Source organism: Trachypithecus francoisi, unplaced genomic scaffold, assembly GCF_009764315.1.
Source record: "Trachypithecus francoisi isolate TF-2019V2 unplaced genomic scaffold, Tfra_2.0 Contig01579, whole genome shotgun sequence".
NCBI classification, from domain to species: Eukaryota; Metazoa; Chordata; class Mammalia; order Primates; family Cercopithecidae; genus Trachypithecus; species Trachypithecus francoisi.
Genome location: NW_022681442.1, coordinates 26,471,240 through 26,486,059, shown reverse-complemented (window position 1 = coordinate 26,486,059; position 14,820 = coordinate 26,471,240). Strand labels below are relative to the sequence as shown.

General features: G+C 38.3%; 1 protein-coding gene across 1 annotated transcript in view; it reads left to right on the top strand.

Moving 5' to 3' along the window:
• SORCS3 (sortilin related VPS10 domain containing receptor 3) overlaps nucleotides 1–14,820 on the top strand; it is a 616,841-nt gene that overhangs the window by 386,305 nt on the left and 215,716 nt on the right. Inside the window, exon 5 of the mRNA XM_033183483.1 lies at nucleotides 5,887–5,960. Coding sequence (XP_033039374.1) covers nucleotides 5,887–5,960 — 74 coding nt within the window. The remainder of the gene's footprint in view (nucleotides 1–5,886; nucleotides 5,961–14,820) is intronic.

The following is a 14,820-nucleotide window of genomic DNA, read 5'->3' as shown; positions in this document are numbered from 1 at the left end:
GAAAATCTGGCCTTACAACTAAATGCCTAGGTGGTGACAGGGAAGCCACAGAGAAATGTAGCATCTCTGTCATTGCTGTCTCTCTCCAGACTGCCTAGTCCTGGCAGGGGGTGTGAGAGGCCCATGTTAGTTTCCTAGAGCTGCTGTGACAAAGCCCCATGAACTCGGTGACTTCAAGCAACAGAAATATATTGTCTCACAGTTCTGGAGGCTGGAATTCCAAAATCAAGATGTTGGCAGGTGGGGGCTATGCTCCCTCTGAAACACGTAGGGGAAACCTTCCTTGCTTTTTCTAGCTTCTGGTGGTTGCTGGTTTAGAAAACATGTCTTAAGCCATCCTTGGCTTGTAGATAGGTCACTCTAATCCTCCATCTTCTCATGGCATTCTCCTTGTGTGTCTTTACATAGGATTCCCTGCCTGCCTGTCTACTCATGAGCCTACATTTCTCCTTATGAGGACACCAGTCATATTGGATTAGGGCCCACCCTAACACCCTCATTTTAACTTGATTACATCTGCAAAGAAGTTATTTCCAAGTAAGGTCACATTCTGAGATGCTGGGGGCTGAGACTTTAGTATATCTTTCTTGAGGGAACACAAATTCACCCCATAACAATGCCTATGATTCTCGTATGTTCTCATATTATTCATTGAACTTGGACTTTCCGGGCACAGTCTTTTGTTCTTCCTGTGGAATATTCTATTGATTAAATTGCCTCTTTAGTTCTTCAGCTATCAGATGCTTTTCTCTGGCAGGCCGATGTAATTAGGGAACTAATAACGGAATCAATAAGGAAAAGAGTATGTTCTTTCATATTTTCCAGCTGTTCCAGTGATTCATTTAGTCCTCATTCTGTATTTGTTACTGCTGAATTTGTGCTTGTTAAGAGATATGTGGCCATGACATATAGTGGAAAAAAGGGAAAGGAGAGGATCTTGATTGGTCTCTGGTAATGTCCAGGAGGGACATCTTTGCTGGGAGAGGCTATGATGTGGCAGGTTATGGAAGAGAACATGGCCTCATTTGTGTAACTATATAAACAAGGAATGTTTTTAAAGAAGCTTATTGTTTGGAAAACACACGTTATTTTAATGTTGCATGAAATATGTTGGTTTGAAGCCATGCAGGACTGTATAAACATTCTGTGAGCTGATGCATTGCCTGTCTAACCATGATAATTTCTGGGACATTTTCCTATTTTTGGAAAGTTCACTATTGCTCTAATTCCAGTTTTCTCATGAAAAAATAGAATTAATTCATGGCCTTTTAAAACGTAGTTTGAGAGATAAATATAATATACACATTGTAATTAGAAATTTACTGTCACAAAAATATAAATAGAATAAAATGTAGGCTTAAGTTACTGTTGAAATATAATACATATTGTTGAAACATCTAAAAATGGTGGAAACTTCAAACATATGTAAATTACCCATAATGTCACAATTCAGAGATGACCACTGCTAATATTTTGGCATATTGCCTTCTAATATGTTTCAAGTTTTTGTAATACTTTAACATCAATATTAGTAAATACATGTTTTATAACATTTTTAAATTAATAATGTCATGAACATTTTAATATCCTTAATCTTCTAAAATTTACTGTTAAATGTTGACATATGTATTTTGTTTCCATTTTAATGTTAGATCTATAATTTTGTAATTACAAAAGTAATATTTATTTATAATAATTTAAAGAAATCTAGAGGACGAAAAGAAGAACATACTAATTGTCCACAGTCTTGCTGTTGCAGAGATAACTAATATCAATATCAAGGCATACTTTGCATGGCAGTATAATTGCATGCATTTCTGTTTCCACTGATAGTGACATTTTTGACCTTTGTGACCCCAGCTCTTAGTTCAGTTCCTAGAGCATAGTAGTTGTTTGACACACTTTTAGTGAATGAATAAGTGATTAAATAAAGAAGTAGATGTATAAGTGGAGAGGTCTTTGAGATCCAATTCATGGTAGAATAAAATATGTTTCAGACTCAGCAACTTACTGCTGATTGAGAGACAAGGCAGCTAACTCAAAGCCCTTAATGAATAGGACCCTGCTCTTTCTGTTCATCTCAGTCAGCCTCCAGGCAGATAATTCAATTTAATTTTTTTTCCATCAGTCAAACTGAAGAGCTGAAAAAGCAAAACCAGAGATAGGGGAGGCAGGAGGTGAAACAGGCCTGAATGAGGAGATCAGCAGTGGCTCTCTCACTCTCTCTGTATTTTTTTTTTTTTGAGATGGAGTCCTGCTCTGTCATCCAGGCTGGAGTGCAGTGGCTTGATCTTGGCTCACTGCAGCCTCCGCCTCCCAGGTTCAAGCAATTCTCCTGCCTCAGCCTCCTGAGTAGCTGGGACTACAGGCGCCTGCTGCCACGCCCAGCTAATTTTTGTATTTTTGGTAGAAATGGGGGTTCACCATGTTGGCCAGGATGGTCTTGATTTCCTGACCTCGGGATCTGCCTATCTTGGCCTTCCAAAGTACTGGGATTACAGGTGTGAGCCACTGTGCCCAGGTTCTCGCTCTCTTTATGTTAGAAAGAGCGTGAGAGCACAGGAGCCATGCTGCTCTCAAGGGTGACCCAGCAAGAGCTCTGCCACCACCGAATCGTCCATGATAGAACTGATGATTTTCCTGGAGGATGGAGACTCTTTAACAGTGTCAGTGGGACCCTCATGGCTTTTACCTGGTCTGTTTTAAGAGTTTGCAGTCGAGGAAGACACAGTCATGTTGGGTTTTGTTGAAATAATTTGGTACTCTGCTATGTCTGGAATCAGGGCTGGCAGATTTTGAACTTTGTGTTATAGAAGGTTCCATCTGAAGTCTCTTTTCTATTTAATTGGAAAATATGTCTGAAGTCTAAGTGTCTGTCCCTCAGGTACCTGCCATAGGAAGGTCAGTGATCCATTTTTTAAAACGCTACATGAAAAACTTAGTCTTTGCAATAAAATATATGGATATATTCTTCCCAATGGGATGGTCTGGTCTTTAAAAACCTGTTCCTTTTCCCCACTTCTCAACATAAATATACATATAGATAGATATAGAAATATCCACAAATAGATGGGCAGTGGGATAGAAAGAGAGAAAGGGAGATGGAAGGACAGACAGACAGTCTCCCCCACTTTTGGCTAACAACAGTCATCACATCCCTTCTTTTTCTTAAAGGTGCTCGTAGAGCTAACCTCGAACAATAGGCCATATTGGCACCTTTGCTCCTGTTGTCTCAAGACCTGGCTCAAAACATGTTTTTCCAGGAGGCCTCATTGTTTAATTTCTACCCCGGTTAATCTTTCCCATCTGTCAACCTCTAGAGCTGTAGCCCTTGCCCCAATTTTCCCTTTGACGTGGTGTATCTGTAAGTGTATGTGAAGATCAGGGAGAGGCTACTCTGTTTGCTTCCTAAACAACTGAATGGGGTTTTGTGTACTATGTAATTTAGTGGTTGTAGAGCTTTGTAGTGTTTTATTCACCAAATTAGTGAATAAAGAAAGTGACTAGAGGGTGGTGAGATATTTCTTGCATGCATAATTGAACATATATTGTAGTTAGTACTTACTCATGGATTGAGAGCCCAGTTTAGATGAATACTGTGAGAGTTACTCTAAAGTCAGTATGGTATACTAGAAACTTGTGATCAGCCAAATCATGCATATATTTTCTGTATAGTTGATGTAGTCACTTTGTAGCACCAAGCATCAGTACCTTCACCTATAAATTAGGATATATATAAAAATATATAAATATATATGTGTGTGTATATATATAATGGGTTCAGGATCTTTTATTTTCAGAGCTTGCAACAGTTGGTTAGCAATGCTAGCTAAGCTGATATAATCTGAAGGCCATCCCACCTTTCTCTTTAGGCACTCAACCAACAGAATCTCTTTCTTGCAAACAGGATCATAGACCAATTGGGATCTGTCTCAATGTGTGTGTGGGAAGAGGTCTTTTCCCCTACACTTTTCCCAACAAGATTGTTTTATAACCAAATGCAACTCAAACCCATAACACAGCAACTAGTCAGCTGTGTATATCTGACAACATTACAGGCTATTTTGAGGTTAAATATATACACACACACATACACACAAAACTAGATTTATACATATAGCTATATGTACATATATAACTACATATACATATATACCTACATATATAACTATATATACATATATACCTACATATGAACATATATAATTATATGTGTGTGTATATGCATATATAAAACTGTCTCTACTAGACAAAAATAGTTTTATGGCTCCATTGTTCAATAAATATTTGCTGAATTAAATTGAAATGAGTCAAACTTTTCTGAGCCCCACAAAACTTTTGAGATTACCAGAAGTTTTTCAAAGAATTATTTCTGTATGATTTCTAAGATTACCAACTTAGAACTTTCCAGATGGCAAAGTTATCCAAGTGTGGTATGCTGGAAACAACAGCCCTATAGGAGAGCAGATATTAGGGATGTAATCACAGGCATCTACTTCATGTTGTCCAATTTCTATAAACTTGAGAGCCACTCTCACTTCCTCAATGTTCCATCTGTAAAAGTTTTTGGGTAAAACATAAGGATGGTGGAATTCTCGTGATAAACTTGGATCATGATTCCATGGAAGAAGACTTGAGCCAGGCATCAGAAAACTGAAATCCTAGTTTCTTTGACCAAAACTTACCTTCTCCAAGATTAAGTTTTCTTAATTGTGAAATAGGTTTATGTTCTCACCTGCTAGAGGTGTTTATGTTCTCACATGACATTGTAAAACCACTGATATATAAAGGTGACTAAGGCATGATCCCTGCCCCCTTATGACTCAGTCTAGCAGGGGAGAGACATGCCAACCAGCAATGGATTACTATGAACAGCTTCTTAGAGGCAGACAGTAAATACAGTGGTGGCACTGTGGAAGCAGTAATTAACTCTGCCTAGGCAGATTGCCGAATGCTTAAGAGCAGGGATTTAAGTTAGTAATAACTGCCCTACCTTCCTTTCAGGATTGTTGTAAGGCTCAAATATATATGAAAGAACAACATGGTAGAATTATTATTTTTATCATTATTATTATTATTTCATTGGCAGTTAGAATCAGATATTTTACTTCCAGACATTCAATTGAAAATATGCCCAATACTCCTAGTTAATCACTTATAGGGATGCTGGCCTATCCCTAAGGTCTTATAAAGGGGTCAGACTCTACATTCAAAAAATAAGCGAACATGGAATAATACTAAAAGTGGCCTAGCCTTGCTATCTTGCAAAAACATAGGAGTGTAAATGAGCCTGGTCTTTTTGGTGACATTGAAGAGCTCCATTTCATTTAGATGATCTATAGGAGCAGTGAGAAATGAAAGGAAAAGCACAATATTTTGTGTGTAATATTGGCTCCTATATCAGCTGATGATCATTTTTATATGTATGTCTCATTTTTCCTGGGAGCACAGAATTTGCCTCTCCTTGACTTCATGAGTCTCAGAGTGTCCTATATGTAAGAATTGTATAATAAATAGTTTTTAAATAAGTGTTGCTGAATTGATTTAATTGAAGCCAGAGACTACATGGAATTTGAAGAAAAAAGAAGACATAATTTTATTTACTCCTAATGGAGACAGTGATGGCCATCAGATGTGGATTTATACTCTGCTCAAAAATATCAGATGATTGGATGTATATTGAGAACCTACTTAATGCTAGAAGATACCATGATAAGGATGGCACAGTCATATTCCTACCTTCCTACCTTTTTATCTGGATAAAATAAAGGCCTACTTGGGTGTGTCGGGCACTCTGGTGTTGGGATGGTGCAGGGAAAACATCTGTATTCATGCTCAGCAGTGGTTCTTTGAGACTTACATTCTCCTCACTTCATTGTTTTGCAGCTCTACAGCTCCATGGATTTTGGAAGACGGTGGCAACTCATGCATGAACGCATCACACCCAACAGGTTTTATTGGTAAGCCCTATCCACACACTCATTACTTCTTAGATAAAGAATTACCAAACAGCATAGCACTCTAGACAGCTCTGGACAGTTGCAGCTCTTGCAGACAAATTTGTTCTAGTTCTTTGCTACACAGAGTGGTTTGTAGAATAGCAGCATCAGCATCACCTGGGGACTTGTTAGAAATGCAGACTCTCAGGCCCTATTAAGACTTATGAAACTGGGATTTACATTTAACATGATCCTTTGCTGATTCATGTGCACATGAAAGTTTGAGAGCCACTGGGCTTAGAGAGCTCTGTAAGAAGGGTCATGATGAAGTGCTCTTTGCTATGTACTAACCCCCTCTTTTTGGAAAAGTGCATATATTTTATGTGCATATTCGAAAAAGCAGTATTTTCCCAAAATGTACTCTGGAGAACGTCGGTTTCACAAAATGCTTCTTCTTTCATAAGAGTTTCTGTGGTCAAATAAATTCAGGTTATGATAATTCAATTTTATACTCCTGGAAACTCAGGATTCATGTTAGGATATTAAAGACTCTGGAGAAGTGCTGAATGAAGAATCCTGCCAAACTTGAAGTCACCGATTCCCAAACTTATTTCACTACAGAATCCTTTTCTTTTGTCACATGTGATAAATCCTTCAGAACTACCTCTGTGGGGCATATTTTGAAAAACCTTTTATGGGAATGAATACATGTTTCAAATGGAAAATTAGCCCTTCCTCCTAATCAGAAAGTGTTTTATTAATTAGTATTCCTTTATGCATGCATACTATTTTTACCTTTGTTGTAACAAGTTTTGTACAAAGTTGCCTTTTACACTTGCCTGCAATAACGTGAAAATGTTTCTTACTTTTATCTTGCTTTCATTTTAGCAGAAGTGATGACTAAAGGAATGGAGATTAAGAGGAATAAATCAAAGTATATAGAATGCTTAATTATATACTTAATGAAAAAAAAAGTTTGGTTAGGCACAGAGTGGCTCATGTCTGTAATCTCAGTACTTTGAGAGGCTGAGGTGAGAGGATTGCTTGAGGCCAGGAGTTTAAGACCAGCCTGGTCATTGTAGTGATACCCTGTCTCTACAAATAAATAAAAGATGAGCTGGTCATCATGGCATGCCCCTGTAGTCCCAGCTACTTAGGAGGCTGAGATGCAGGGATCACTTGCTCTCAGTTCAAGGCTGCAGTGGACTCTAGCTTGGGTGACAGAGATTAGGCCACTGCCATCACAGAGATTAGGCCACTGTACTCTAGCTTGGGTGACAGAGTGAGACTCTGTCTCAAAAAAAAAATTTTTTTTGGAAGTTGTACTTATTCCATATCTCTTTTAAACATCTTATGAACACTCCATTAAAAACTCATGTTATAGCCGTTTATGCCTTACACAACTTAGGGATGTGGTGTGTGTGTGTTGAGGATGTGTTGTACATACACACATATTCATACCAACATCTTTGGAAGCAATGGCTTCAACCCATTCCTTCTGCATCCACAAAACTATGTTCAGATTTTAAAATGAAGATTGCCTAAGCGTTCTATGAAAAATCAACTGTTTTTTTTTGTTTGTTTTGTTGTTTTGTGTTGTTTTGTTCTTTGTACGTGGTTCACAGTAGTTGGGAGAGAAAAGGGAGTTGGGATTATTGCTCTTGACTCAACACCTGAACTATCTCCAGCATGTTTGCCCCTTACAGGCCTACTATTATTTCATCTTTAGCTGTTATTGCAACTATTATTTTGCCTGTATTTGGAACTATGGAGGTTTTACAATAGACTAAGGCAGAAAAGGGAAATACTTGTTTTTCTGCTATTTCACCTATAGAACTACAGCCTTTGCTGAGCTGAGATGGTCCAGTTTCTCAATATACCACCACTCAGAAGTCCAGAATTCAAAAAGAAAAAGAAAAAAAAAAAAGGAAAGAAAGAAAATGAAAGAAAGAGCCCTCTGCTGTTTCTGGAACAAACTCTTGAGATGATAAGGCAGTTGGCCAACTAGGAAGTCAGGTTAGTAGAGGAGGAAAGGAGGAAAGCACACTGGACTAGATGAGCCGTGCCATTGTTTCTGAATGAAATTAAGTGCATAAGAGGCAACGTTTTCCTATATTTTGCAAAGAGCAAGAGGAGAAGCTTCCAGCTGCTGTCATCCACCCTCTTCCTTTGTGCAGTTAAAAAAAAAAAAAGCAAGTCCCTAGGTCCTGATAATTGTGTTTTGTCTCTTCTCCACTCTGTGCTTCTTTCATATGTGCACCCAAGGGGAAATATAAAAGTTTATGCCTGTGCTGGCTAGCCAAGTGGTAGTCTTGAATATTCCATTTTTGTAATTATCACTTCTCCATTTCTGATATATAATTACCATGATTATTCTTTTAGGTGTCATGTGAGTCATGGCAAAAGAGCTTATTTTACATAGACTTTTTTTTTTTAATCCAAAGACAGAATTCAAGGTTTTCTAAAGCTCTAAACCACTTATGTTAAGAGATATGGTTTATATAGGTTAGGGATGTAAACATTAACTTGTTATCTCCTTGAGAAAAGACAAAATATGCATTTCTCTGGGTGTAGCACAAACGTTGGCTTAAGTGGGACCTCTTTAAACTATGGTTCCCTCATCCATCTAATGGGAACAGTATTTTTCTTGTCAATTTCATAAGGTTATTGAAAGGAGCAGATGTATCAAGTGGACACTTGGCAATTTCACTTCTCCATTGATTTAAGTACTATGTTTATTACCAGTCCTCAAGAACATGTCACATAAGTGATTTGCCATTTTGCTGGGCAAATATGTGAATCTCATGTACGGTAAGGCTGATGCCCATGGGCATGTGATAACAACTGAATGGGTCTAATTTATTGCCAATAATCCACATCTCAGCCGAACATTATTGTTCTCTACTTTTTGTTGAGTCATAATTCTTATAATTCTTATGAAGTGAGCAAACAAAGCAAAAGAATAACATGCATGAAAATGATTTCTTTGGGAGAGAGGGTGTGGAGGGAAGAGGTATCGAGGATGGTTGGGGAATGTTGAGCGGAAAGCAGTCATGGTAAAAACAAGACATTGAAATGAGAGATGATGTTAAAAAGACTTAACTTGTGGTATGTAGACAAATAGATTGAACATGGGATTCAGAAGAAATACTACAAATAACAAGATTTGATTGTTGTGATTCACAGCTTTGCTCCTGTGACCCTGCACAAATATTCTTATTTATAAGCTGGACATTTGCAAGTGTCCTAAAGGATAGATCCTTCATGACTATCCAGTTTTTTGTCCCATGCTACTCTCAGTTGTTGGCAACTAGCAGCTTGGAGGGGGATTTGTGCAGAAGAACACTGTGTTCCAGAAGTGATTTCTGATGAGGTCACAACAGAAAGAATGAACCGTGTGCATGTCTCTCATCTGTTCTCTCATCTACAGTGATGACTGTTGTAATGGTTGTGAAAGTACATTGGAAATTGTAAGGAGTTATTATTATCCACATCTTCATTAGTGCCCCACCTTGCTTGTGGGTTAGGCAGAGCATGGAACATAATATTCATTAGCATCAATACTAAGCTTCATCTGGAAATATTTTTATGAATTCTGGATGTTCTAATCCAATCAAGATAGGTCACCTAGGAATCTTACACCATGGAATGACTCAGCCATCAATCTCATGCCACAAGAAGAAAGACAACTGACATGAACATTCCTTGTTTATATGTGACCCTTCCACTCACTTAGTACCTGGTCACCAGGTAATCACCAGGGCTGTCTAAAGCTCCCCCCACTTTTTTAACCTCAGCTGCTTCAGAAATTATAATTTGCATGGAGAGCACATAAATGGAGTAAATGTCCTTAACATATTGCCTTCATTTTTCCTAGGCTCTGCTATGGTGAATTGTTGTCATGGGGGAAAAGCTTTTCTGTTTTCTTTTTAATAAAAAAATATATCCTACTGAGCTACAAATGAATAGTATTCCACTCTTCCCTTGGGAGATATTTAACAGGCAGGCATATTCTGCAGTGGGAAGATTTTGTTTTCCTTTGTATATCCAATGTGAATATTTGTTGTGATTCACAGCTTTGCTCCTGTGACCCTGCCCTCTCCCAACGTGCTCAGCCTCTTTGGACATCTTTTCCAATGAAGTCATAGGTGTGCTAGGCCTTCCAGAATTCTCTGTGTAAACAGAATGACCTCAAAGTGCCTCTGGTCTCTGATAGCATTCACTTGTATGGTGTCCTAAAATAGGAAAGGAATGTCCCCAATGCCTCCTCTTTACTGATTTCCCTCCTCTCCTCCTTAGTTATTCTCTCTTGAAAGAATAAGGTCCCTTTTTTGTCTCCCTTCTTTACCATTGCTGCAGGAAATTGTTCTGATAAAGTAATGTACTTGAAGGTATCAGGGACTTCAATTCTTACCCCTTTTCTGAGATATTTGGATTGCAACATGGACTGGCTTGAGCATTAGGAAACCTTTAAGAAGACAACAGACATACTAGAAGTTCTATATCAGGCCATGTTAGGTGATGCAGGGAATGTGTATCGTGAAGACTGCTGTATCTGCTATGATGCCTGGTTTAGGATGAAAAGTGGCTGATGTGTAGAGGTAGGTAGGTTGGACTCTAGGTCTTTATTGTACTTTGCTTAAGGCCGGCTTATACACTGTGGATTTCTAGTGATGTTTGTGCCAGCAGCTTCTCATCTGCTTTTGCAGAAAGGCCATGAGGGTAGGGAGGAAGAATGGAAAAACCAACTGTCCCTCCTGGTGTGTGTAGACGGGAGGTCCTAGGGAAGTGCCCTTTAAAAGAGAAAGTGGTGATAACGAAAAAGAAGACAGGCAAAACCCTTTCATGACAGTCTTTCCTTTCCAATCTTTCATGATTTTAGTTTTCCAAGCCTCTTTTTGTATGCATATGTTCTTTTATATGTAGCCTAAATATATATATGTGAGTGTGTATAATCTGCCTTTCTTTTCTTAATGTTCTGTGCTTGCAATTTTTGTGTCATTATAAAATATAACCATTTTTAATTTGTGCAATATCTTGTTACACAAAGATACATGCTTTATTGCTATTTTATTTTTATCAGACATTGAAAATTTTCACATTTTTGATGGTCATAGGAAATGGTTTTATTGACATTTGTATGCATAGGTCTTTAATATCAAGAATTATTTTCTTGGACCAGTGTTTTAGGTAGCCCAAATAAAGACTTGACTGCATTTTTTTGCAGTCTCAACAGTGTCACATTTCAGTAATAAGACCCCAATTCAACACTAAAAGTATTTCAGCAAAGCAGCTTTTTACTGAAGCTTTTGTTGAAGAGGGTTACAAAGAAGCATTACATTAACCAACACATGAGTTTTCCTAAAACTCCACTGTTCTGACCATCATGGAAGTTACTTTCTCATCCTCTCCTTCCCTTTCATGGACTCTAAAACTATTCTGTCACAGTGATTTAATTGTCCACAGTCCATCCCCTTCCAGAACTCCCCTTACACCCACACACTTTCCCCCAAGTATCATAGCTTTTCTTATGTAGAACAATCTACCCTCTCTCCTTAACCCTCCATCTATCACCTTCACCCACCCCAGAAACTAAATGTAATATTCCTTAGGTGTACATTCCTTAGAACATGGAGGAGGGAAAATTGGTAATAGTTAGGGTTTAATATTAGTTAAGGTTTAGTATTTTTTGTTTAATCACTACTAAAAGAATAAGTTTATTATATCAAAATATACGTTTTGAAGAATGAAATCATGTCCTTTGCAGCAAAATGGATGGAGCTAGAGGCCATAATTCTAAGTGAATTAACATAGGAACGGAAGACCAAATACCACATGTTCTCACTTATAAGCAGGAGCTAAACCTTGGATATGAACATAAAGGTGGGAACAATAGACACTGGAGACTACCAGAAGGGTGCAAGGGGGCAAGGGCTGAATAACTACCTATTGGGTACTATGCTCACTACCTGGGTGACAGGTTCAGTCGTATCTCAAATTTCAGCATTGCACAATATACCTTTGTCGGAAATCTACACATGTACCCATTGATTCTAAAATAAAAGTTGACATTAAAAATAAATAGAACACTAGAAAAACTATATATGTGTATATGTGTGTGTATGTGTATGTATATACACATACACACACACAGACACACACACACATTTTGAACATCGTAAAACCTGTCATTCAAAATATTACCTAAACTGTGTTCCGTTGTATATTCCCACCTGTAACATATGGCAGTATCAGTCTATTTAGTTAATATTTACTTCTTCCTTGTGGGAGACAACCTCCCAGTGGGCTCCACTGATCTCTGTCTTCTGGAAATCCTGCCAGTCTATAGTCTTTTTCTCTTGAGTATAGACTGGATTAGTGACTTGCTTCTAGTGGATGGAATGTGGCAGAGGGAATGAGTTTTTTTGGGAAGTAGGTTACCAAAAGACAGTGTTTTCTTCTTGGGTGCATTCTTGTGCTTGCTTGCTGAAAGCAAGCTACCATGTTGCTAGCTGCCTTATTGAGAGTCCCATGTGGCAAGGAATGGAGGGAGATCTCCAACCAAAAGCCAGTGAGAAACTGATGGCCCGACAGCTTAGTTCTAATGAGGAAATGAATCCTATCAACAGTCGTGTGAGTGAGTTCAAAAGCAGATCCTTCTCCATTCAAGCCTTCATGTGTGACTGCAGCCCTGGCAAACACTTTGATAGAAGCCTTGTAAGAGACCTCCTTAGGGAGAGGCACCCAGCTGAGTTATGCCTGGATTCTTGACCAACAGAAACAGTGAGACAATACATATTTGTTGTTTTTAGCTCCTAAGTTTTGTGGTAATCTGTTATATAGAATTATTAAGAGATAACCAATATGCTTTACTCTGATCCTTATTCTTTGCTTGTTTATTTTAGAACATAAGGTTCTACTTCTGTCTACATGTAGCCTCCTGTCTACATACAACTACTTCTGTCTCGTACTACTTCCTCTGTTTTCTCTTCATTGGTGTCAACCTTAGATATTTCATTTTGCCCCTTGTTTGGGTGTGTCCTTGAAATAGAAAAATATCACCATGTTCTGGTATCCCTGACACCTATGCCCAGACTCTATGGGATTTGACAGTTGATCAACAAACCTCAGAGCCCTATCCTCAACCTGAGTGAAGCTTACTTAATATCACGAGATTGCTTGACTTTGTTACACTTTATTATTTTATATTTTGATGGCGAGATCGCGTTTTCTAAGAATATTGTTTATTGTAAATATCTGTGTGTGTACATATACACACACAAGTCATGTAAGTACATGCTCATTTAGAGAAGTGTTAATTTCATTAATACTAATACTTCACTAGAAGTACTAATATGAATCTCATTGTCTGGATTTTAGACACCCATCTCAGCCTAATAGCAGCTCTGAGTGGAGGATGAAGGGTGGAGAAGCAGGAAGTGAAAATTGAGGATGGTTACCTTGAGATAATGTGGTTGGAGTGAATACTCTTGCACCTCTTGCCTGAATTGGAGCTCTATAGATCTCACCTGTTTTGGAATATATCCTATAATTTGCTTCAAAAGTGGGCTCCTTCTATTCATTTAGGAACTTCTTTTGACCCTGGACCATGGTTCTTGAAGAGTCAGCTGCCGAATCATCCTTAGGCTGTTAATATATTATCCGTGACAGAGCCAGAGTTAAAGAATAGACAGAATGGCTTGAGATGGCTTCCTGGAAAATCAAGATCTTTTCAAACAAAGTTAACATTATGGGCTGAATTTTTGAAGCTGCCTCTAAATGTGTATCTACAATTTTGCAAACACAGTCATTTGCAATCTCAAGTAATGGGATTTAGGCATCGACCTGATATAAGGGATCAGATTTTAAGGTCATTGCAAACCAGGGTATGCCACAAATAATATTTAATTCAGCTCTTCTTTACATTTTTTAAATGGTGCAGCAATTTAAAAATACATTACATTCAAAATAATACATGCAAGGTCAGGAGGGGAAATGTGAAAGCTCAGCTTGCAAGCAGAAATCAGTTTCTGCTTTGCTGTTGGTGGCTACCCATGCTGTATGTCTGCTTGCATCTTGTCTGTGGAAGAGCTGTCTTAATGCTAAGACTAAAATGCAGTGTTCATAAGGTGCACGTGGTAGTTAGCCATGACACTGAGCAAGACAGAATGGTCAACTCTTTGGATGAAGTCAAGACTTGCCAGATTTTTGATGATTATGCTGAGTACATGTAAGTTCTGTGAAGTAGGAGACATATATAACTATATACCTAATGACTTCTTTGCTATGAAAAGTGGGAGTCATGTTTGGTCCTGCCTTGGGAGATCTGCAAAGATTTGTATGCATTAAACATGGAATTCAAAGACAGCTACATCCACTCACCTAATCCAGTGTAGCAAAAATTCCATAGTGCACATGGAAACACCATTGTTTTCTCTTTCTCTGGCTTTGTGGCCAGTGATTCCTTAGTTAGAGGCACATGGCTTCCAAATACTTATTCCGTGCAGATGATTATGCAGAGGGCATGAGAAATACTCATTTTGCTCAGAAACAGTGAAATCTAACTTTATTTTCACTCACTGATAATAAACTTGCAGAGGGGAGCAAACTTTACTGTTGTAACAGTGGGTGAGATGTCAGGACTTTATTGTCCTATGAGGGTGGTGGGTCAGAAAAGCCCCCACATAGAGACTTTGACTATTGCCATCTTCCTGGAACTCAGATTGCCTTCAGTACTTGCATGTTACGTTAAAAAGAGGGGAGAGTTGAATAGGTTGGTGGTGATGAGTTGTTAACTTCCATGAGCAGGAATAGGACAATTGGAGGGCTAGGGAGAAGCCTAGAGAGAGAAGATGACAATGTTGAGCTCAGCGCCCAAGGA